At 34.9% G+C, this 25979-nt stretch overlaps 1 protein-coding gene across 4 annotated transcripts in view; it reads right to left on the reverse strand.

Annotated features, from left to right (window-relative positions):
• Positions 1–25979, reverse strand: part of USP34 (ubiquitin specific peptidase 34) — a 183752-nt gene that overhangs the window by 24376 nt on the left and 133397 nt on the right. For all 4 annotated transcript variants that reach the window (XM_087823588.1, XM_087823587.1, XM_087823585.1 and 1 more), the window contains 18 exons: positions 23958–24111; positions 22757–22835; positions 21503–21556; positions 21168–21263; positions 17564–17628; positions 17212–17287; positions 17077–17124; positions 16901–16966; positions 12595–12675; positions 10910–10995; positions 10157–10325; positions 9982–10056; positions 8468–8619; positions 4648–4696; positions 4463–4567; positions 4339–4383; positions 3483–3587; positions 2064–2211 (listed from right to left, as the gene is read on the reverse strand). In XM_087823588.1, coding sequence (XP_087679714.1) covers positions 2064–2211; positions 3483–3587; positions 4339–4383; positions 4463–4567; positions 4648–4696; positions 8468–8619; positions 9982–10056; positions 10157–10325; positions 10910–10995; positions 12595–12675; positions 16901–16966; positions 17077–17124; positions 17212–17287; positions 17564–17628; positions 21168–21263; positions 21503–21556; positions 22757–22835; positions 23958–24111 — 1653 coding nt within the window. The remainder of the gene's footprint in view (positions 1–2063; positions 2212–3482; positions 3588–4338; positions 4384–4462; positions 4568–4647; positions 4697–8467; positions 8620–9981; positions 10057–10156; positions 10326–10909; positions 10996–12594; positions 12676–16900; positions 16967–17076; positions 17125–17211; positions 17288–17563; positions 17629–21167; positions 21264–21502; positions 21557–22756; positions 22836–23957; positions 24112–25979) is intronic.

Here is a 25979-nt window from a genome sequence, read left to right on the forward strand (position 1 = left end):
AGGAGTCAGAACATGAATGCCAGCCAGCATGTGTGTCGGTTCTTACCAATATCCCATTACTGTGCAGTTAACTAAATTGGCAAGAAAAACTAGCCTATGATCAGAGTACCAATGCCAATCCATGTGTACCCACCCCTGAAAGGTGTTTTCCCTAAATATTTTACTTTACAATACTTAGAACAGACAATTTCCATACACTTCCTCCCCATTTCCTCTACTGTTAATAGCTATTATTACTAAGGGACATTTGTCATGACTAAGGAACCAACACTGGCACACAACTATCAACTAAACTTCACATTTTAGGTTTCAATAGTTTTGCCCTAATGTTCTTCTTTTATGGTTCTAGGATACGTTATATTTAGTTATCATGTCCCCTAAGCTCCTTGTAGCTGTGACAGTTTGACTTTCCCTGCATTTGGTGACCTTGCTAGTTTTGAGGTCAGGTATTTTTGTAGAATGACCTTTAGATTGTTTTCTAATGTTTATCATAATTAGACTCAGGTTATGGGTTTTTGGGAGGAAGACCACACTGTACCACACACACAGGTACAGTGCCCTTTACATCATATTATATCAAGGGTACATGCTATAATATAAATGTGACTCTTCAGTGATGTAACCTTAGCCAACTGGCTGAGTTAATGTTTGTAAAGTTTCTTCACTTAAAGTTATTTCCCTCATCCCCCATACCCTACATTTTGAAAGCAAGGCATCAAGCTCACACAAAAGGGATGGGGAGTTATACTCCACCTCCTTGGGGCACATAAATTATCTCAAATTCTCCTGTATGGGATATGTGACTCTTCGCCATTTATTTATTCAATCATTTGGGTTACAATCCAGCGGTATGTTATTTATTTTTTTACCCAAATTGTTCTAGCTTTGACCATTAGGAGATCTTTCAGGTTGGTTCTATGTCTCTTTGATACAACTCCATCACTTTGTTGTTGTTTTTTGTTAATCCTCACCTGAGGATATTTTTTCCACTGATTTTTTCTTTTTTAGCAAGAGTGGAAGGGGGGGAGTGGGAGAGAAAGAGACAGACAGACAGAGAAGCACTGATGTGAGAGACACATATCAACTGGTTGCCTCCTGCACCTGCCCCAACTGGAATCAGAATTAAACCTGCAACCCAGTTATGTGCCCTTGACCAGGAATCGAACCAGAGACATTCGGTGTGCAGGCCAACGCTCTAACCACTGAGCCACACCAGCCAGGGCCACTTTGGTTTTTGAGTACTTCTTTACTTTCTGGTTCTACAAGATGCTCCAAGTTCATATTGTATATTCCCTGCCATAGTCCTAGAATCAGCCATTTCTCCAAGGAGCTGTGATTCCTTTAATTAAAGAATGGTGTTTAGAAAAAGAGATCTGGGTATTTGATATGCTTATTGCTATTAGAGTATCACTGATTCTAGGCCCTCTCAACAGACAGCTAGCAAGTGATTGTAATGATTTTAAAAATCTTATTAACTACTTTGATTTTTATTTCTTTGAACACTATCAAAAGAACATATTTTAAGTTCATTTACAAGTAATTTTCTATTCTGTGAAATATCTATATTTTGTACTTATCCATCTCTTCCAAGATCTTTGTTTATTCTCTTCCAGCATGTGTACAATAGAGATGTTTATCATTTAATGCCCATAATTTCAGTAAATGTTTTCTCTCAACCTGTTTTATGTCTTCATTACTACTTTATTTTTAGTCTTCTCAAACTGCCTTTAAGATAGAATTTTCTGATCCTTTACTCTCTTTACTAATGCTAATCATGCTTTGTCATTCCATCAAACAAGGAAACAAAAATGGTTGTGCTGGTGGTGTTACCTAAGAAAGGACATAGTTTTCTATCCTTAAAAAACCAAAAACACTATAGTTATTTGTAAAACATTGGTATAGGTTTCCACATACTAATATAACTTTGGCTTTTAAAAACAATACCTCTAAGAGCATTTGAATTATACAACAATGGGCATATTGTAGTCACCTTACAAACAAAACAAAGAAACAAAACTTGAACAACAACAAATGGTGTGTTAAATTCTGAATATTTGACTTACAAGTCCTGACTCTAGGGTAATTGTGAGCCAAAAGAAACCGCTCAACCCAGTTTTCCATATTCTGTAGGACCCAGCTGTGCGCCAGTTTATTTCGGGGTGTCTGCACTGCCAACCAATCCAGACACTGAGAAGGATTATATTCAATTACCTACAAATTAAAACAGACAAGAACAGAATAAGGCCAACCGAATGAGCAGTTACTTTTTAACTTACTTTTGGTATATGCCATTAAATATACAAAGGCCAAAATAGTTTTATGAAAACTAGAGCCTAAAAAGTTTCAACCATGTGTTTTCCCATTTATCAACAGAAAATGTTCAGAAACGTGTCATTAGTTTGTTTACAAAATAAAATTAAAATAATCAAGGATTCTAACATAAGAACAATAAGAGAAGACAATGACTTTTATGTCTTAAGCTTGCAGATTAATTTAAAAGTGCTTTTAATTCTTTAAAGTTTCTCATCTTTACTTTTCTTATTGTTTGCTCAATCTGTTTCTATCAGTGAGAATGAAAACTAGCTCACTGCACCACTGGGGAAATTTTTTTCACAGGGGAAATGGAACCTTAGGAATCTAGAGTAGGGGTTGGAAAACTTAAGACCCGTGGGCCAAATTCTGTGGTTTGCCGGTTTGCTCAGTACTTACTGGAACACAGCCATACCTACTCACTTATGTATTGCCCATGGCTGGTTTTATGCTAAAACAGCAGCTGAATGGTTTCAACAGTGCCTAAAGTATTTACTATCTGGCCAGGAGAAAAAGTATGCTGACCCCTGGTCTAGAGAGTGGGCTTTTCTAATACTAAGGAGACATTTTGTGACCTCAGTAGTAACTCTGGAAGAAAGGAAGTGGTTGGTGCTTCCTCTACTATTTCTGTCAACTGCTGAAAACACATGATTTGTATTTCTAGGGCTTCTACCACTTTATTATATAATCTTTTTTTTAAAAAAGATTTTTAAAAATTGATTTTTTGAGAGGAAGGGAGAGGGAGAGAGAAACATCGATGCGAGACCTGAACATCAAACAGCTGCCATAAGCCCCTTGCCAGCGATGGAGCCTGCAACCCAGGCATGTCCCATGACCAGGAATCAACCACCAATGGAATGACGCCCAACCAAGTGAGCCTCACCAGCCAGGGCAATCTTCTATTTTTAGGGGGGGGAAATGAGAACCTTGGATTGGCTGAAGGCTATTTATAACACAAGGAGAAATTCTTTAAACACCTGGGACACTAGCCAAAAACTCTTTTCCCCCTAGACCTTCTGACTAAAGTGTCTCTTCTTTCCTTAACCTGTGACTTACTAAATCCATTTTTGGTTACCCACGTAAGAAGAAACTGAAACTTAATATGGTAGTGACTGCGTTCGACGAACAAAATCCTCAAAAAAATAAATACTGAAACATCTGCTAAGATTTACCTCCCATATCCTCTGCAGAATGTAAGATGCAAAGGGAGGCATTCCCGGAGGTCCACCAGCAAACTCCATTAGCATAGTCAACAATTTAAAGAAAGGATTGGCTGCCTGTAAGAGACACAGAAGACTGTATTTCTATCTACTTGAACCCATTTCTATCAGCAAAACATAAACATGTGTAACTCTTGAATACATAACATTTAAATCTGCTGCATTATGTTTGCAGAGCTGACTACTCCTGCATATGAACTTGAACTATCATAAAATGAGCTGGGAAACAAAGTCAATTGCATGGGAGCCATATGTAACAGAAAACATGTATTTTTCTGGCTGTTAATTTGGGAAAAAAATAAATCAAAACTCTTGTTACTGAGACAACCATGTTTGTAGAATAATCTAGATTAAAAGTTTCCTGTAGCAACCTTTGATCTCAGATATAATTTATATTAATATTTGACATGTATTATCAAAGTAGCTACAACGCTTCCATTTTACAAAAAAGTATTTTTGTACAGTACTGTATTCCACTTTTTTATATACTTCCCACCTATCCAGTACTGTGGTTAGTCTATTTTTATCTTGGGCACAATTATATGTTTAAAACTAAACAAGATTAAAGTGTAGGCAGGACACTCTGATATGTTGAACTTAACGTGTAAATTTATATTTAATTGAGAAAACTATGTTTGTTGTAAGACATGAAGAGTTAACTCCATTTATTCACGTTACATACTTAAAAATAGGTGAAGTTATGGGAAAAATGGATAAATTTTTTCAAGGACAATTACAAAGGTTCATTGAAAGTATTGTCAACACTGGCAGAAGTTCTAAAAACATGAATTAATAAATTTCTACATACCTCAGGAGTCAGTTTTGCTATTGATGTGAAAAGCATAGACACAATCTAAAACAGAAAAAGGAGAATTTCAGAATATTCTTTTTAAAATTATCAAAAAACTTTAAGACTGCTTCTCAGCACTTACATGTTCTGCAAGTCGATTATTGTATCGACACAGGCTGAAAATCAGATTACAAGTTTGTCTTATATTGATGCCATCACGAATATGTTGAAACAAGAAGGGAAATCCCTGTTAAAAGCAAAAGGTGTTTAAGAAGTGTTATGTTACTATTTTTGTGATTATAAAATAGTCTGGATATAGAGTATTACCTTTCCTCCTGTTAATGCTGCCATGTCAGTTTGTGATAATGTCAAGTGCCTGAAAGAAAACATTAGTAGAAATAAGTTTTTCTTCCCTCTGTACTACTGTATAGCTACTTGCATCATGACACGCATCAAAATTGTAAATTCAATAACTATACCAAGCAACCGTCATAAAATAATTCTGAACTATGCTAGCTAGACTTGCTTGCTAGACGTATTTTTTATAATTTTTCAAGATTCCAAAATTGGTATATGGGAGCTCAAATCTAATTTATTTCACTTTAATATTTTCTTGTGCCTGGTCGGCGTGCCTCAGCGGTTGAGCATTGACCTATGATCCAGGAGATTGAGGTTTGATTCTCGGTCAGGGCACATGCCTGGGTTGTGGGCTCCATCCCCAGTAGGGGGTGTGCAGGAGGCAGCCGGATCAATGACTCTCTCATCATTAATGTTTCTCTCTCCCTCTCCCGTCCTCTCTCTGAAATCAATATATATATATATTTTTTAAATTTTTCTTATAACACTAGGTCAGGTCTCATTTAGATAGCTTTTTCTTTTTTTTTTAAAACATATCTTTATTGATTTCAGAGAGAGGAAAGGAGGGGGAGAGAGAGAGATAGAAACATTAATGATGAGAGAGTCACTGATCAGCTGCCTCGCCCCACAACCTGGGCATGTGCCCTGACCAGGAATCAAACCCCAATGGCCTGGATCCTAGGTTGATGCTCAACCGCTGAGCCACGCCTGGCCGGGCTAGATAGCTTTTTCTGAAATGAGAACCTTCAAAACAAAATGAACTTACAAGAAATACTAGCAAATTTCACTTGCCAGTTTAAAATATTTCTTTTAAACTTCTTATAAAAAAAAATTAGTACAAAAATAAAAAGAATAGTGTGAGTATCCCATTACTCAGCTTCTAATTACCAATTTATGGACAGTCTGGTTTCCTTTTACCTCCTACTCACTTAATATGGAATACTCTGAAGCAATTCCAGTATTTTATCATTTAATCCATAAACCTCAATACATATCACTAACAGATAAATTTTAAATACGTAACCGCACTATCATTATTCATACCTAAAATAAATCAACAGTTCCTTTCTATCATACAATATCCAATGTATAATTTCCTTAAATTTCTAAAAAATCAAAAAACAAAACCTTTTACACTTAATTTGTTTGAATCAGGATCCAAATAAAATGCTCTTTGTTACAATTGTTTGAAGTTATCTTTCAAATCTTTTAGACTACTGGTTTCCCCTCTGATTTTGTTTTTATCTTACAATTTATGTGTTAAAGAAAGCAGGTGGTTTGTTCTATAGAATATCCCACATTTCCATTTTGCTGATTATACCCTGTGGTGGTGTTTTAACATGGTTCCTGTGTCCCCGTATTTCCTGTAAACTGGTAGTTGGATCTAGAGACTTGATCAAATCTAGGTTTGACTTTTTAACCAAGAATACTTTAGTGGTGGTATGGATGTCATCAGGAAGCACACAATTAAAAGTTGTCTTTCTTTTTGTAATGTTTTCAGCCAATGACGACCATTTCCTAGACCCAATATTTCATTTGAGATGTATAATATTCATATTGTAATTCCAGCACTACTTGCTTATTTATTACCTCAAATCCTCTCACTTACCATTTGGCTGCTATGAGGTATAATCCTTGCAGGTAAAGAGAAATGCTTACTATCATTCCTTTATTAATATGTTTCTAAAATTATGATTTGGTTTCCTAATATGCTCCAAAGGTTGTAAAAAAGTTAAAAAAAATTTTTTTTAGGTATTACTATGAAGTCATGAATTTAAACATTTAGTCCACTTGTAGTTAGTTATTAATATTGATGCTCAGGTTGTCCAAACTATGATCAGCATAAACCTCTTTAAGTTGGCTCTTGAATACTTTTAACATGATCTCAGTAGGTTTTGATAGCCTCTTTGTTTTCCAAGGTGACAAAACATTTCCAACTTCCCATTCATTTCTTGCCATAAACCTGGAATTGGCCATATTTCCAAGGAACTGAAATTTTTTCAGTGGGAAACAGTATCTAGAGACTACACTCTAGATGCTAAGGGCACTCATTGATTCTGAGCTGGACAGGATTTCTAGGCCTTTTCAGAAAAATGTAGGTATATGATGTATTTTTTAAGACAAAAATATATCATGAATTCTAATGGTATTTCCAAGTTCAGTTTACAGAAATTATGTAAAAACCCTATTATATTTGTATTTCTTTTTTCTTTTGCTAAGAATCTTGGCTTCTAATGACATGAACAATTACTTGCTTTATTCTATAATATAAAAAGTTTCAGAATAAAAATTTCAAAACAGTTTAGGATAATTTTACAATTCTTTCTGTCCTCCAGGTACCTCCTACTGGCAATTTAGAGTTAAATTAACATGCTTTTGATTTTTAGGGATTGCATTTAATTAATTAATAATTATATTAAACATTTACATGATTCCAAAGTTAAAACAAACAAAAACAACAAAATAATGTATATTCAAAGAAGTTAAGCTTTCTTTCATTCCTTTCCCCTCTAGCCTGTTTTTCCCTCTACAACCAAAGGAAACTCTTTTTTGGTTTTTGATTCAGTCTTCAATTAAAAACAATATACAGTGAATTCTTATTTGCAGTATTTATGTTCTACAAAGTGCTACAAACATCAAATTAGTGAATACTCAATCACTGCTGAAGGGGAAAGACAGGTTAGGTTCCCACGAGCTTCTGGTGACAACATTTTTGTCAACCAAAAGATGTTACCTTTTTGTAAGTGTGTTTCTGTTTAAAGATACCTTATTTAATATGTATCATTGACTCATTAGCATTGAACTCAGCAAACAGCACCTTAGCTTATATCTGAATGAAGTTTATCCCTAAAGCACATTATGACCTTCTTGAGCTTAGGAATACTAGGCAGCACTTAACATTATGCTCAGGGACATTTTACACAGCCAAGTCACCAACAAAAACCAGAAATGTGAAAAATGAGACATATACCGAGAAAAGGACATTGTTTACAATATGAAAATTGAAACAAGGTATAATGTCACCATATTTAACTACAGTTGGGAAAGTGTACAACAGGCAATTTGATTTTTTTTTTTTTTTAACCACATTGCACATGTCTTTTCTGCAGTCCATAAATGACTGTAAAAGCTCCTGAATACTGCTTTTGGGATTACAAAAAATTTTAGCAAGTAGGTAAATTCGCAAACAGGAGATCTATGAGGACACACATACACACATTCTCTTTCTCTCTCTCTCATAGCCTCCCCTTTCTTAAAAAGTAGCATACTATATACATTTTCCTTCACCTTGTTTTTTTCACTTAGTAATACTTATCCTAAAGATTTCTCCAAGGTAGTACAGATATATTCCCATGCTTCCTTTTTTTCAGCTATAGAGTACTCTATTGAGTGATGCCCTGTTTTCCAACTAGTTCCCTCTTAAACATTTCCAGTCTTTTGTTATTACAAACACTGCAGCAATAAACAGCACTGCACATATATCTTTCTATGTTTGGGGAACAGATTCTTAGAAGTGGGCTTGCTAGGTTAAAGGATGAATGCACATATAATTTTGCTAGATATTTTACTGTATAATTTCTTCAATGTATATTTCTAACATGACTCAGGTAAATAGTGTACGAGTTTGGTACAAAGGATTGAAATACTTAAGCTGTAAGAGTTGGTCAACTGTGGCGTTATTTAAAAGGAGTTAAATAACAAAAGCTACTGAGTTAATAGTGGTGAAGTAATCATGAAAAAGAATAAAATCAAACATGCTTTAAGCATTTTGAATGTTGAAACATTTCACCTTTCTGAGCGAGACTGTTCAACCAAAAGAGCAACTAAAGCTATCATTTTTTCAAGGGCAGCTGGCCTGTATTTTTCTTCTGCCAGAGAGAGGATATCTTCTTCTTCCTCCTCCTCTTCCCCTTCTTCCTCTGACAACACTTCAACTTGAGGCTAGAACAGAATAAAATCCAATTTTAATATTAGTTTTAATATTATCTTGAGAGCACATAACTTGATTGTTTTATATAACTATCCAGGGTAGATTATGGCAGGAGTATGTATGATGAAAAACAACCACTCAAAGGCCTGACCCTAACTTTAAAACTCAAAACCACATTCAGGACGATTTTAGATCTAATAGGCAGAACTGTAAAGAGCAATAATTCTCAAAACTGTGATGATTTACCTTACCTAAAGGGATAAATCTTTTAATAATTTCTTTTTTTCTTATAGGAAAGCCCCTTGGAAGATAAATTAGGATCAAAATGTATGAGTATGATAAAACAGTATTTTCCTATTTATTAAAACTGCCATTTAAACAAGTAAGGTATCCTTATTTGCAGTTGTCAAATAATCCAAATAGTAGGTATTTCAAACAGATAGTCACTTGGGTTTTGAAATTCAAGAGACTAAAAAAGTTTTACAGTCTAACAAAGCAAAAGAAAAGCAGTCTAAACAAGCAGCCATATAGGCTAGAATTACATAACTGTCCATATTCTGAGAAGCATTTATACATATATCATAGTAATTAAGTCAGGAGTCTGATCAAGGATCAAAGCCCAACTCAACTGTGATCTAAAACAAGTTAATATCTTTATGCTTCAAGCTCCTTATCTGTAAAACGGAGATAACAAAAGTACTTATCTCTTAGGGTTACAAAAGGATTAACTAAGATAGTGCAAATAGAGGATTTGATCTAATGTGGTCATTATGGAAAACACAAAATTCACATTCATGCTTTAATATGTGAACAGATCAGCTACTTGAATTTTTGAGACACTGACAAAAAATATGGGCAACAAAAATGTTCAAAACAACACTCTAGTGATAGAAGCCCAAGGTAGGTGGTGGCCACTTTGCTTAAATTTATTTGCTTTGTTTCAGGGCCTTGCCAGTGAAATTTATTGCTTGATTTGTTTCTTCTCTTGCCATATCCATTAAAAATATCAAACTTAGCCTGGCCTGGTGTGGCTCAGCAGTTGAGTGCCGGCCTAGGATCCAGGAGATCGCGGTTCGATTCCCGGTCAGGGCACATGCTTGGGTTGTGGGGGCATGCAGGAGGCAGCTGATCAATGACTCTCTCATCACTGATGTTTCTCTCTCTCTCTCCCCCTCTCCCTTCCTCTCTCTGAAATCAATAAACATATAGTAAAAATAAATAAATAAATAAATAAATCAAACTTTGACCCTTAAAATTATCTAGTATCAAGGCCAGAAGGGACTTTAAAGGGTTGTAATATCTAATGATTTTTCATGATGCAAATTTGTAAACATGGCCTCTAAATCCCTGACATGAGACAGAACTGTACTTACATTTTCAGGCCCTTTGGTTCCCATGTAAAAATGTACCATTGTAGATATGGCTTGCAATGAAAGCAAAAACTGGCTCTAAAAATAAAAATATTGATTTAAAAATATAATATAAAAACAAGTTATAAATACTGAAAATAGGTACATAATACCAGAAATAAACAGGATATAACCTCACCTCTTCTTCACCCATTTTGGCAAATTCGTAAAGAAAGGCAAAATACTCTGTAAGATGTTTACTATGAGGTTTTACACCATGTTCCATAATTAATAACAGAGTTCTCACAAATCGAGTGACACATGAACGACCGCCAATATCTTCTACTGAGGCATCCATATCATCTGACCTGAAAACATAATTTAATGTCTTAGAGAAAGTATGAAGTCTGGAGACAGATACTCTGGGAGGAGAACTGTTTTAAAAACCTGATTTTTGCCCTGGCCAATGTGGCTCAATTGGTTTGAGCATTGTCCCACATACCGAAAGGTCATGGGTTCGATTCCCTGGTCAGGGCAGGTATAGGAGACAACCGACCGATGCCTCTCTCACATTGATGTTTCTCTTTCTCCCTGCCTTTCTCTCTAAAAATCAATGAACATGTCCTCGGGTGAGGATGTAAAAAACACCACCACCTGAATTTAACTCATCTTTGTAATAATAAATACCAATTACAACAATATAAGTAGTTGGATTCCAATTACTGTGCCTGGTAAATCAACACAAAAGATGATGTCATAAAGTTATTTGTAGAGTATTTTGAAGATGCACTTATTTAAAAATAAAACAAAAAGTTTTGCCCTCTTGATCTGTATTATTACAGATGTTTTTAAAATAAAAGAACCTAAATATTTCAGTGTGAATATTTAAAAATACTTTGTAGGTGGCTCATCAAAAAGCTTAAAAATAAAATATTCAAAAGATAGTTCTTACCCATCTTCCATTCCTGGCTGTAGGTAGAGATGAGCATGCACAGGTCTAAGTCTCTGAATCACATGGATACACAAACGCTGAAACATCTATAAATGAAAAGATAAAACAACCCGAGAGCCAACTTGCATCAGGTAACAAAGATACTGAAAAATTTACATGATTCAAAATTCTCTGCCATTCATTTGTGTTTTGCCCACAGATTAAATCTTTTGACATTCTAAAGCATTCCTGGAGTCTCAACTAGAGAGTGAAGACATAAGACAAAGTTAGACTGAAAAACGACATTCAGTTTTATAGTAAGGGATAAACAAAAACAAATAAGTTTCAGTTACTAGAGATTATCAAAAACAAAGCTTCTCAAACCTCTCTTAATAAAGAAGATATACAAATGGCCAATAAGCACATGAAAAGATGTTCAATATCATTAATTATTAGGGTTATACACATCTAAACCATAATGAGATAGTACTTCATACTCATTAGGATGGCTAAAATAAAAGACAGTAAAAAATGTTGAAGATGTAGAGAAACTGGAACCCACATAGATTGCTGCTGGAATATAAACTGGTGTAGAAACTATGAAATACAGCTTGGTTGTTCCTAAAATTGTTAAACATAAAGTGACCATATGACCCAGCAATTCCACTCCTAGGTACATATCAAAAAATACTGAAAACATATGTTAACACAAACATTTGTACACAAATGTTCATAGCAGCATTATTCAAAAGAGCCAAAAAGTGGAAACATCCCAAATATTCATCAATTGCTGAATGAATAAACAAAATTTTGACTATCCATTTAATGGAGTATTTGGCAATGAAAAGAAATGAAGTACAGATCCATAATCCAATGTGGATAAATCTTGAAAACAATGTAAAATTAAAGAAGCCAGTCACAAAAGAGCACATAGTATATGATTCCATTTATATGAAATGGTCAAAATACGCAAATCTATAGAAAGACAAGGTAGGTTAGTGGTTGCCAGGGGCTGATGAGAAGAGAAGGATAAAATGGGGAGTGACTGCTAATAGGTATGAGGCTTCTTTTTGGGGTGTTATAAAATCAGATACATGATGGTCACACAAGTTTGGAAACATACTAAAACCCACTAAGTTTTACACTTTGAAAGGTTTTGGTGAGTTTTATAGCGTAAGAATTATATCTCAATAATAATTGAAAAGTGGCATATTTCAGATCAAATTTTTGGTTTTGTGTTATAAATGAATAAAAGTAGTATTTATATTTTTCTTGTCCAAATTTTCCAATTAGGAAAACAAATATTCATGTGACAGCTCAGGGCTTGTCACAGAAATGAATTATAAACTATTCACTTAACTTTCAAGGTCACTTCAGTTCCCATGGTTAGAATACCTTAAGGATGTGAAAAAGAATCAGTATAACTCATCAAGCAGCCAGAATAGGATCTGAGAGAATGGTGGCTATAGCTATCTTCCTATCACCAAGACATTTGAATGATTTAAACTGCTTGATTGAAATAATCCTTGATTTGCTAAAAAAAAAAAAGGCTGGTGAAAACAATAGCAAAATGACTTTTATGGTAAGAGGTCAATCTTTCCAAACTACTATAAAAGCAGGGTTAAGATACAGTCTCGGGTAAATTTAGAATCATTTCTTTTTTAAATAGAAACAGTCATTTCTTTTTTAAATAAATTTTTTCTTACCTGTCTCACAATTTGATTAGGGCACTTAATTAATATCTGCATTGGCCACCAGTCATCATCAGCCATGCGGTCCAAAAACCACTGTAAGAAAATAGTGTGATTTTAACATTTAACCAATACTCATTAAATGGGATAAAAATCACACAAGGATTTTTTAATTCTCATCAATGTTCTAATTATTTTAAGTTCTTACCAAAGAGATTCTTCATTCGTTAAAAAGCCTAAAATTCCTAGAGCCAATAATCAGGATCGCCTTATTACAGAATTCCATGGGTGCCATTTATATCATAGTGCACACCCCGCATGATGGCAATCTGCAGTCTTTATAGTAAAATGGAATACTATTTTTGTCTTAGTCCTCATACAGTCCTACTATACAGTCTTTTGTGATAGTCTGACTGGGATTCATTTTCTTTGTTTAAAAACAAATTATGCTCTCTTGATAACAAAAAACCTGCTTCTTTATCTTAAGTTAAGAACAATTTCCCATTGATTTCAAGATACCTACTAACCACATATTTAAGTCTTTTATTGAATTGTACTGCCTATTTATGCATACACACAATTAATGACAACTGTAGGAGAAACATTTAACTCCTTGAGAGAGTTCCAGAGGCAAATACTTAGTGAAAATTCTAAAGTAAAAAGTTTATTAAAAAACAAAAACAAAACAAGTTATGACCTAATCAAACAAACCTCTGGATCCATGAAACAGCTTAAAAATCATGAAGTGGAAGGGGAATAGAAAAACATGTTAAATAACACCAGGAGGTAAACAAGATGGAGGCGTAGGTAAGAGCTATACCCACCGCCTCCCACAACACATCAAAATTACAACTAAAATACAGAGCCACCATCATTCGGAACCTCCTGAAATCTAGCTGAACAAAAGCCCTACAAGGAGAGAATTGAAGCAGCACCCAGATGGGTAGGAGGGGCGAAGACGCGGGCAGACTGGGGCTGAATCGTGGAGATGTGGCAGCAGGGCCCACATCTGATGCTGAGGTTTAAACCCAGGAAGGATATCTTGGCAGTGGAGGTTTCCCGGAGGAGTGAGGGGCCCTGAGCCCAGGGCTCCAGGGCCAGGAAGAGAAGTCCCCACAACTATGCACTGTAAAAACCAGTGGGGGCTGTTGTTGAGGGACGCAGAGGCTGCAGGAGCCCCAGCAGCTCCTCATTGAAGGGCCTGCACATGGACTCACTCAGATGTGCTCCCTCTGAGCCCCAGCGCAGGGCAGCAGCGTGAAAGGAACCTGGGATATTTGGAGAGGAACTAACTTGCCTGAAATTGGGGCAAAAGCTGGAGGGGCAGCTTTCTCCCAGGCAGAAGAGCTGGCAGAGGCCATTGCTCCTTTGGCGAGCTCTTCCCCCACACAGCCAGCAAGCAAGCGCCATATCTGAATCACCAGCACCTGACTCATAGGTTTGGCCCCTACCTAGTGATTTCCAGAGACCCCGCCCCCCACCTGCAAGCTCATCCAAGCCATTTACAGTGGCTTTTCCATGCAAGTGGCCTCTCGAGCCTCATGCTTAGGACTTTCCTAAAGTCTCTCAAACAAGCAGCAGCATGCCCCATACAGCTTGATAAGTGGCCTAGGGGCAGCCTGCATTGGTTCATAGCTTGGCCTCTCCTGGACAATGCCAAGCCTAGCACAAGTAGCAGCCAACTACGGTCTCCTGTGTAGCTCATGCTGGGGGGGCCCTGAGCAAGGCGCTGGCAGAGACTGACTTTGTCCCTCCCGGAGGCCCCAGAAACAGTGGACCTGATGGTCAGACTCGACCACACTGGATTACAACCCTACCACACCAATGAGTGACACACTCAAGGGGCGCACTTGGTGAACACCAAAGCTCCACTGAAGTAAATCCTGCTCCATAGCAGTGTCTCCAACACAGCAGCTCTTTGGGTATAGTTGCAGCTGGTCCTCACAGCCGATTGGCCTGGGGGTCAGTTCTTCCCAGTGACACCAACAGCAACCAAGGCCAACTACAACAAGACAGTGCACACAGCCCACACAGGGGAGCACCTAGAAGGCCCAGCTCAGGTGACTGGGGAGGCTGAGCCACTGGACCCTACAAGACACCTACTACACAAAGCCACTCTACAAATTCTAGGAGACATAGCGGCTCTACCTAATACATAGAAACAAACACCTGGAAGCAGCCAAAATGTGGAGGCAAAGAAACATGTCACAAAGGAAAGAGAAGAAATCTAGAAAAGGAACTAAATGAAATAGAACCAAGGAAGCTACTAGATACACAGTTCAGAATTTTGTTTATAAGGATGCTCAAGGATATTAGTAAGACTATTATGAAAACAAGTGAGACCATTGATGACCTAATAAAGTACCAATCAGAAATAAAGGCTACATGAACTGAAATGAAGAATAATTTACAGGGAATCAACAGTAGAGCAGGGGATGCTTGAGAATCAAATCATCAATTTGGAATATGAGGAAACAAAAAAACACCCAACCAGAAGAGCAAAAAGAAAATAGAATCCAGAAATATGAAGATAGTATAAGGAGCCTCTGGGACAACTTCAAGAGGCCCAACATTCGTATTATTGGGGTGCCAGAAGAGGCAGAAAGAGACCAAGGAATTGAAAACCTACTTGAAAAAATAATTACAGAAAACTTCCCCTACCTGGGGAAAGAAATAGACTTTCAAGTCCAGGAAGCACAGAGGGTCCCAAACAAGAGGAACCCAAAGAGGCCCACAGCAAAGCACATCATCATTAAAATGCCAAAGGTTACAGACAAAGAGAGAATCTTAAAAGCAGTAAGAGAAAAGCAGTTAGTTACCTACAAGGGAGCACCCATACGACTGTCAGCTGATTTCTCAACAGAAACTTTGCAGGCCAGAAGGGGGTGGCAAGAAATATTCAAAGTGATGAAAAACAAGAACCTACAACCAAGATTACTGTACCCAGCAAAGCTATCCTTTACTATTGAAGGTCAGATAAAGAGCTTCTCAGACAAGGAAAAGCTAAAGGAGTTCATCACCACCAGATCAGTACTACATGAAATGTTGAAGGATCTTCTTTAATAAGAAGCTAATGAACAAAAGAACCTGACAAACGAAATAGATCCAGAGACATTAATATATGCAACAGATGATCATATTTCATAGGAAAGAGGGAAGGGGGGTGGAGGGAAGAGATTAACCAAAGAAGTTATAGGCATATATGCATAACCCATGGACACAGTCAATAACGGGATGAAGGCCTGGGGAAGGAGTGGGAGCAAGGTGGATGAGGTCAATTGGGGGGAAAAATGGGACACCTGTAATACTTTCAACAACAAAGATAAAAAGAATCAAAACAACAACAACAAAACACCAGGAGGATGCAATCAGTCAAAACCAACATGAGAATAATCCTGCATAACAATGACAAAGTAGCAAGTAGAAATAGTAACTTAATAGATGGAAGAGGATTTAATAGACAAAAGCAAAATGTGGACCTTGTTTGAATACTAATTTAAGCACACCAATTGAAAAGAACATTTTTAAAGACAATTAGAGAAACCTGAACTCGTTTTACTGGATGTTAAGGAATCGCTTCTAATTTTATTAAGAGTGAATGAAATTATGCTATATATATTTTTAAAGTTCTCATCTATTACAGATACATATTGAGCTTAATGGATGTATGATATGGTATCTAAGTTTGCTTTAAAATATTTCAGCTGAGAAAAAGCATGGGGGGGGGGCAGGGAGACACAAAAAAATCCCAGAAGAATTTATGTATCACTCAATTTCAATAAAAGAAATCTATTTTTGAGCATGCTTTGAAATGTTCATTAAGTTTCAAAAAGTTAAGCCTTTGTGTTAGAAAGTTTTAGATTTTCCTATTTCATCACTACAAGGAATAATTAGATGACCTTCCATATAAGAAAAAAAAAAAATCTTCAACTAATTTCATCTACTGCATCCTATGCTGCTATCTCCCACTTCTTGGAAGTTTATAAGACTTGCATTCCCAGGAAGGTTTACACCACTTTGGAAGCTAATAAAGAATAATAAATGGCCCTGGCTGGTGTGGTTCAGTTGGTTGGAGAATCATCCAGTATACTAAGGTTGTGGGTATCATCCCTAGTCGAGGTACATATGGAAGGCAACCAATCAATGTTCTCTCTCACATCGATGTTTCTCTCCCCCCACCTTCCCACTCTCTCTGAAAAAAAAAAAAGCAGTGGAAAAAATATCCTAGGGTGAGGATTAAAATAATAATAATAATAAAAAAGAAAATATAACAAGAAGTGAATCTTAAACTATGCATTGTTGGTTGAATTATTCATCTCACCTCACAAGCTGCTTGACTATTATTAAACTGTTTGGTCAACAATTCAATCCACTGAAGCATCGTGGGCTAAAAAACAAATAATAAAGGAAAGTCACTGAAGGCATAAGGATTTCTCAGCTAAAGATAATGAGAACCATAAGATATCAAATCACAAAAATGCACAAAATAAAACATACCTTTTCTTTTGAATGAATAAATGTCTCTAGGACAAAGGAGGTGCTTAACTGTAAAGAAAGATGAAATTAAGCAAAAAAGACTTAATTATTTTAAAGTAGTCATTTTGAAAAAGTTATCTAAGGCTTATATATTACCTTTGCAGTCATTAGAGACACAGCTTTAGGATCTGGTAATGTACTGGGAATACAACTACACAATTGCCACATAAACCTAGAATTTAAAAATAGTAAGTTGAAATTCTTACAGAAAAAAATGTAAACATGTAACAAAAAAAAAACCTATTACTGGGGGCTGCAGAAGAAGGTAAAGGGGGGATAAATGGTGACGGAAGGAGACTGGACTTTGGGTGGTGAAAACATAATAAAATAAACAAATGATATATTATAGAATTGTAACCTGAATGCTATATAATTTTACTAACCAATGTCACCCCAATAAATTCAATAAAAAATTTTAAAAATCTATTACTAAATTTACCAAACTTACCCAAAATATGTATGTTCAAAAATGTTTTTATCTTGAAGAAACTGCATGTTATCATGCCAAATCCACTAAAAAAAAAAAAGTTAACATCACACATTAGAAACCATTTGCTTTACGACATTTTACCAATATTTTAGAAACAAAACCGCCCAAATACATTCACTTAAAATTCATGTTGATTTCCCCCCCAGGTATATGGAACATGAAAGTACTGTAAGTTACTTTAAGTTTACCTGATCCAAATTATCATTATATATCTGGCTACCTCAACTGATTGTTAAAAAATGTATTTATAGAGATTTTGAAAGAACTCTGAAATCTCATCTGCCTGAAGAACAAATATATAAATTAATTATGTCATATTACATTTTGGTAAGAATAGGTTATGAGAGAAAGGTTTGTTTAAAAACTGGCAAAAACACCTTTAATTCAGGTTGGCAGACCTATATGAGTTCATTTCCGTTTACTCTATAAAAATCATGAAAAATTATTGTTTGACATTAGTCCCATAGACTGCTTTGCTCTCTTTAGTTTTTATGTTCCTTCATCTCTTTGGATACTCTAAACATGCTCTAAGTCACTGTCGGGCAATTCTATAACATTATTTTTATCTGGAACAAATTTATCATCTGATAATTGATATTACTGGCTATCTTTATCTCCCTAAAGATTTTCAACTACCTCTACTTACCCCGCAGCCCCTACTACTCCAGAACCAGGTTTTATAATCACATATTAGAGCTCTTGCTCTACATTATATTTAGAAAATCATAGACCTAGTCATTGAATCGCCTTGCTTCAGAGTTCTTGGTCCTCTAGTATTTCTAGGCATACAGCTTTCTATAAAGATTTAGTCACAGAGAGAGTTTGACAGCATTCATTCATCCCACTCAATTCAGCGACTTTTCACTGAGCCCTATTCCAAGCTTCTTGCTTTTAGCTAGGAACTGTCTCCTTTAACCCACAAATGCTGAACCTTCGGCCACCATTATCTGCTTTGGACTTAAAGTCTGGCAGTCCCATGATTTCCACCAGACTTACTGCTTTTAATGCTGTTCCATTTCTGTTATGTAGAAATATTCATCCTGGTGTTTTGTTTTTAATATATTTTTATTTCAGAGAGAGGAAGGAAGAGGGAGAGATAGAAACATCAATGGTGAGAGTCTTTGATCAGCTGCCTGACTGGCTGCCTCTTGCATGCCGCCTGCTGAGGATCGAGCCTGCAACCCAAGCATGTGCCCTGACTGGGAATCGAACCTTGATCTCCTGGCCATAGGTCAATGCTCAACCGCTGAGCCATGATGGCCAGGCTCATCTTGTTTTTTGATTGTTCTTTTTGCCTTGTATCAATACAATGTACATGGAGCCAACTGGGTGTGACTAACTGTGAAACTACTGTACTACACTGATCAGAAAGAACTTTAAGTGTTTTCTATATATACAACCAGCTTCATCTTGGACCACTTTTCCTTGCATTTATTAATCATCATAGCCACAGAGGTCACCTTTCAGTGCCAAAAACATGCCAGCAAACTCTATCCTTCCTCAGGAGTCTGTATGTAACATTCTCTTTGCCTGGGGTACTCTTCACATGATTAACTCCTCACTAACTTTCAAACTGAAGTTGAAGGTCACATTTCCTGATCACCTTCCCCATCACTCCTGATTTAACTACCCTTTTCTGAGCACTCTACTTGTTTTATCTGTAACAGTCACACAATTTATAATGTTTGTTTACTTATTTTAGGGTTCTAAACTTTTCTTTTTACCTCCTGGTAAAGTCTGCTACTAGCTATATTTTAACTATACAAATCTAAAAACCCAGATTCCAGTATATATCTAAAATCTATATTAATGTTAAGTAATATTATTATATTTTTACTTAATTTTTTTAGTAAAATGTATGTGTAAACATTTTAAATTAATAAGCTGAAAGAAACAATGATAGGAAAAAATGGTTGGTTTAGGTCTGCAATTAAGAATATTCTAAAGCAGTTCAGTTTATTTTTCTTGCCATTACTACAATAAAGCAAACGTCTGGGATTCCCTTTTGTCACAACATAAATTAGTGCTTCTCAAAGAATGGCTCAGGTAGCTGTGGGTGTCCCTGTGACATTTATAGGGTGTCTGTAAGCTCCTAAGCACAATGGAGTTTTCCAGAGGTTAAATGATGAGATCACAATATGCAAAAATATACAAGCTGTTATGAGATACAAGCTATCTTGCATTAAATCAGATATTAAAGAGATTTGTAAAAATGTAAAACAGGGGCACTTTTCTCACTGAATGGTACTGCTCTGAAAAATATTTCACAATAATTAGCTTGCCCTAATTCCACCAACCACTTTACCTTTCATATTTTTCTTCATGTTATTAATAATTTTTCCACTTACTTTAATCTCATTCACTTTATATTAGCATGCCATGTTATTTTTAAATGAATTAATACAAAATTTAAAACTTTGCTTTAATTTCTAATATGGTAAATATTGATATAACCACATTAAAATTTGTATTTTTTTAAAACTCTAAGGTTCTCAATAATTTTTAAGAATATAAAGGCATTTGAGAACCTATTGATATAAATGAGTATTTTATTTCACAAATGGGCTGGCTGTCATTAAATACTATTGAGTAAAAAAAAAAAAAATACTATTGAGTCCTCATGTAGAACAAGTTCTACATTTGCCTGAATCCCTTGGGAGCATAAAGTCTTGCACATAATAGTGATTCTAATCTATTTAATTTTCATTATGATGGTGGTTGAAATTACTATACAAACAGGTGAGTTGAATGGCCTAAAATGTAGCAAAGAATCTACTTTTTTCTGGTAAATCCAATACAAGGGATTAAAGACAGTATTTTTGGCTTTTTATCAATAACATTATTGGTAGGCAAGATACTAGTTTACAGCATTTGTCTGGGGGAACAAAATACACTCAGTTTTAAGGCTTGACCACACAGTGCAAATATAAACAAATCAATTAGATAGTAAAAACTGAATTGTCCAGATAGATGAGTATTTTTTCAGGTATACCTTTCTGGAGATTTATTTTTTGTACTTTTGGCTGACTCGCTGAGTTTCTAAGATTGACATAACACACAATGAGTGATGAGTACTTTTTATAAATCTTAAAACATTAAAGTAACATTACCACTTATTACATTATAAAACAAAGAAAGCCTCAAATCAGACACACTTTAATATAAAAAATACGTATTTCAAATGCATTTCAAACACACATACACTGTATACTTGTGTGTAACAAAGCATAAGAGAACACTTGCAATCCTCCTATCACCAGTAAGAACATTATCAACCATACAAGTTACCTGTGAGCTTGCTGTAATTTCATCAACCATTTTATCTTTCTTATTTTTCTTCAATGTTACTAATAATTTCCCACTCCCTTTAATCTCATTCACTTTACGTTCACCTGTTATATATCAGTATTACCAAAAGTATTTGTATATAGTGTTAACGTCTACCCTGGATTATAGATACTAATGATGTCATAGCCTATTCTTATATCACAGTACTATTATTACTTGCAAAAATACTTAAAACATGCTTTCAAATTGTCACTAAAGTTAAATTAGTTTATACCTCAAGTAATTCTGATGAAACATCAAATTTGTATTCTTTCCCATTTTCTTCCTCTGGTTCCATGCGTTTGTAAAACAGCATATATGCACTGTGTGTCTTTAAGAGGAAAAAAAGTATATTTTCACTTTGACAAAATATAACTATAAAAGTAGGCAACATGTGAAGCCTGGGGGGGAGGGGTGTTCAGGGTGGAGAGAATCAATGGGAGAATAAGGCGGACACTGGTAATACTTTCAACAATAAAGATAAATTAAAACATAAAAATAAATAAATAACAAGTAGGCAACATGGAAAAAAGAAAACAATGTAAAATCATACATGAAAGAAATGGTTACCTTTTCAAAAGAGAAATCCATAAATTTATCTGTAACAGAATCGTACGTCTTGGTCTGTTTTAAAAAACAAGTTTCCTTCTTTAGAAAATGGGTATACTCAGCTATATTTAAATATAAAGTATTTCAAAAAAGCTATTTAATACCATGCAGTAACTTCATAAACAGTTTCCAAATAGCATTACATTTATAAAAATCCTTGACAGAAGTATACTAAAAAATGAAGATTCAAAACATATTTTAAGGTACTTTACCATAAAATATATAAAGAGAAAATAAAATGGCCTTTCAATTTAAAAACATCTTTTAGAAGAGCTTTTTGCAAAATTTACTTTTACTTTTTTTTTTTTTTGAGGAAATATCCTGGGAATAACATTTAGCGATGCAATCAGTTTAGTGATAGCTTCAGTGGTAATTCATTATTTACTTCCTTCTTTTACCCATTTCCAAAGTGTTAGCAATTTTCCTACTTTTCCTTTTCTATTCAGAATAGTATATAAGAACACCAAAGATCAATAAAAAGTCCTTCATTAAAATTCAAAATGTGAACAGTTATTTCACAATAAACATGGCTATTGAAGTGAAAAACTGGTTTATCTGGGCTTACCTGTGAAATGGAAATGACTATTAAATACCTGACTCGTGAGAATCAACAGGGTATTTTAAGAGTTTTCAGAAAATTGGTAGTAGGACAAACTGCCTATGAAGAGTGAAATTACACTACTACTCTAACCTAAGTGTCTTTTCTTTTATCTTACTGCTAATTATGTAACAGATAAGCTATTCTTTTTCTATCTTGTCACTTGTAATAACCAGGCTGCTACTGCTTTACAAAAGGCACTGAATGAATAATTCTTTAAAGTTCAGCTCAATCCAACTTCCTTGTCAAAATGTGTTCATATTAAGTTAATAAAGAGTAATTTCTTTTGGCATTAATCCCAAAGCATTAAGAAAGCAACTTATTCAATCATAATGTCTCATGGCAAGGTAACTGAATTCCTACACTATTATTTAATTTTCAATTTTAAGTCTTAACCTTCTTAATCAGTTGAAGGCAAAAATAGTAATTTTTAAAATATTTCCTAGTGTCTATCATACATTCCAAACATACTGAAGTTCCAATAAATATCAGCAGAATAAAATTTAGATTTAATCACAGTAATTAAAAGAAAGTTAAGTGATTCTGCTATTGGATTTTAGGATACTGAAAAGCATGTGAAAGTCACAAACTATTTCTAATTTCTGAATAAAACTTACTGTCATCTCTCCACCAAAACACTCAGAGGCAAGTTGAGCAGAATCAAAAGGTTTTACCTCAGCATCATTAAAAAGATACCTAAGAGAGAGCACATAGTGTTGATAAAGTATATAGGTACTGAATATCTATTATGTCTTTTTAAAAAAATATTTAGGCTATATACTGATATATTATAAATAACTACCAAACTATTATTAATATGAGGTAAATTCTAACTAAGCTCTTTTGACAACTCTAATCCACTAGAAACTGGTAATATAATTTTATGACAGTCATAACCACCCTAAAATTTGACAGATTCATTTATAACCTAGAAGCAACAGGGGTCTGTAAAAACAATAAAAAGTTTGCATAAATGTAACACGTAAAGCCACTGGACAGAAAAATATTAAGAGATGGAAGAACTTCCAAAGATAAAGATGCCATTTTAAAATTTATGATAAAAAAAGATTCAAAGTGTATTTATGGAAATATATTCAAATGAAAAAAAGTTAAGGATATCATGGACATGATGGCTTAAAAGAGTGAGAAATAGTTGACAAAACTTTTCTGCTAACTGCAGATCAATGTACCAATGTAAATATTCAAAGCAATATCCTCAGCAATCAGAACACTGCCTAGCACAGATAATAGTCTCTCTGTACCCGGGACTCTACCTAACAGCATCTGAAGACATTTGAAGACCAAAAAATAGTTATCAAAGAACTGATTTAATGACTTCCAATCATTAACTTGATATAAAATGATAAAAAAGAATGTGTGTTGAAAGAGAAAGCAAAGGTGAAGAGAGTGGAGCATGAAGGTTAATTTCTAACTAGAATATATAAGAACTTTGTGGCCACCCTATAGGAGGTTTCAATAAACAATAGCTCTTGAATGAGTGAACACAGGTAAGATTTGGAAGGTGCAATATTTTCCATGAATATAAAGTTGCGTGCAAAATTTCGTGTGTTCATTTTTTTTTCAGGAAAGCATTCATAAAATTCTCAAAATAGTCTAGAGATCCATAAAGTTTAAGAATAACTGATTCATACTGTCTTTTGAAAGTCACTTTCATTTAAAAATTTTGTCTAACCACTTTCCTAAATTTACAGAGTTTTTAGAAAACTAAAATCAGAAAACATATCTGAAGAGAAAACTACCATAAGCTTATACTTAAAAAATTTTTTTTTAAATCCCAAAAAAATATTTAAAACTCACCATTTATTGTTTTTATAAGCATGTGGATTGACTATATCTCTGATGAAGCTATAATAGTGCCCACCATCTGCTGTTCCTGTGTGAACAGTCACTCCTATCAAGTCATACTCATAGCTCTCTGTGTCTTTTGAATGATCACTGACTTCCTTAAAACCTGAAATGATTTACATAAAATAATGGCAATAATTTTGAAAACTGCACACAGTGACATCTTAGAATCACTTTATATATTTTATGTACATAAACAGGTACAGATACTTTATATATTAAAATAGGTACAAAACAACTGCATTTGCTAGTCATTCACCATCCACAGCCTAAAATTTTAAGGAACATTTATACAAATCATTGGAAAAACAAACACGTGTTAGTACATAACTATGGATAACTACAACATAATACATAAAACAAAGTATGCTCTTTTTGTTTAATTTGGCTATTTCTTTTGAAATAGAGAAACATGAATGAAGATTTTGTACTATATTAGGAGCAGGCAAACACAAGATCTGAAAGGGCATTAACATATTTATGTCTTTTAGTCTCATGTGAAGGGAAATGGGAGCACTGTACTGGTAGCATGCTTCCAACAATCAGTTAATAGGAAGCACTCTGTATTAGGAGCCTTATGTAGACAGAAACAAAAATAAAAGATATATTTCCCACCCATAAAGATTTAAATTTGAGAGGTATTAAATATACTAAGGAAAAAACTTCAGAATGGTGTAACAAGTTTAAAGAAGATGGATGATTTATGATCTATATTCTCAGCATCATAAAGAAAGGAAAAAGTATAGTAGACCCTCCACATCCACAGGTATCACATTTGCAGATTCAATCAAAGGCAGACCTAAAACAGTATTTTGGATCCACAGTCAGGAATCTGCAGATGTCAAGGGCTGACTGTATGCACTGTTCTAAGCCATTTTATATAAAGGACTTGAGCATCCATGTATTTTGGTATCTGCAGGGGTCCTGGAATCAACTCTCAGAGGATACCAAGCGACAACTGCATTAATCAGAAGCAAGTAAGAAAGAGCAGATTTGGTTAACTTGAGTGCAATCTAAACTAGAAAGTGAAGTAACAATTAGGTGGAGAGGAAAAAAATGACTGACAGTGTCAAAGCAGTGGCTGAGGAGTTGAATGTGCTAGGGTCTGACCTGTGGCCTAACAAACCCTTTATCTTCACGTAAGTTTCTGCTACTTCCATCCATGGAAGCATAATAAAAAGTACAATGAAGCATAGTTCCTGTGCAGTCTTGCTATAATTTTATAAATGGTTTGAAAAGAGTTCTAAAAAGTAGGATGTATATATACAATACCCACTTCTTAACTTCACCTGTATTTTTAAACTTATCATCTCTACTGGTTCATTTCCTGCAATTTCTAAATATACTCAAATTCTAACTGTAAAATTCCCTCTCATAACTCCATATTCCTTCATAGCTACAGTCACCATTTTCTCTCCTCTCTTCAAATAAGGAATATGTTCTTCTCTTGAAAGAATACCCTACACTCGTTGTTCACACCTCTCATTTAGTCAGAGTAAAACATTTACTGAATGCTCAGTAAGTGCCAGGCAATAGAGTATAAAGAGCAAATCATTGTTCTTTTTCCTAAATCTTATAGTAACTTCTTTAAACCTTAAAATTTTAAATCAGCAGAACTTTTTATACAAAGAAAACACTGTCAGGCCCTTAATATGTAAAACAAAACTTCTCTGGCTAAAGAATGGAAAAGGCCCTGGACCTGTTTTGCTTTCTTCTCTCATTATTTCCATTCTGCACTTCTGTGGTCCTTGAGGCACATACAAAGAAGTTTGAAAATCACTGGTCTTATGGAAGTAATAACAATTTGGAGGTAACTACTTATGAACCAAGAGCCATCCATCTCTGACTCACTGCAACCTGCCTTCCTACTGCAACACCCAAATGAAATTGCTCTGATAAAGACAACCAAAAATCTTCCACATGATAAGATTATGTTTCATTATGTTCTTACTGAAACTATTCCTTCTGTTTAGC

The sequence above is a fragment of the Miniopterus natalensis genome, chromosome 13 (genome assembly GCF_054644295.1).
Source record: "Miniopterus natalensis isolate mMinNat1 chromosome 13, mMinNat1.hap1, whole genome shotgun sequence".
Taxonomy (NCBI): domain Eukaryota; kingdom Metazoa; phylum Chordata; class Mammalia; order Chiroptera; family Miniopteridae; genus Miniopterus; species Miniopterus natalensis.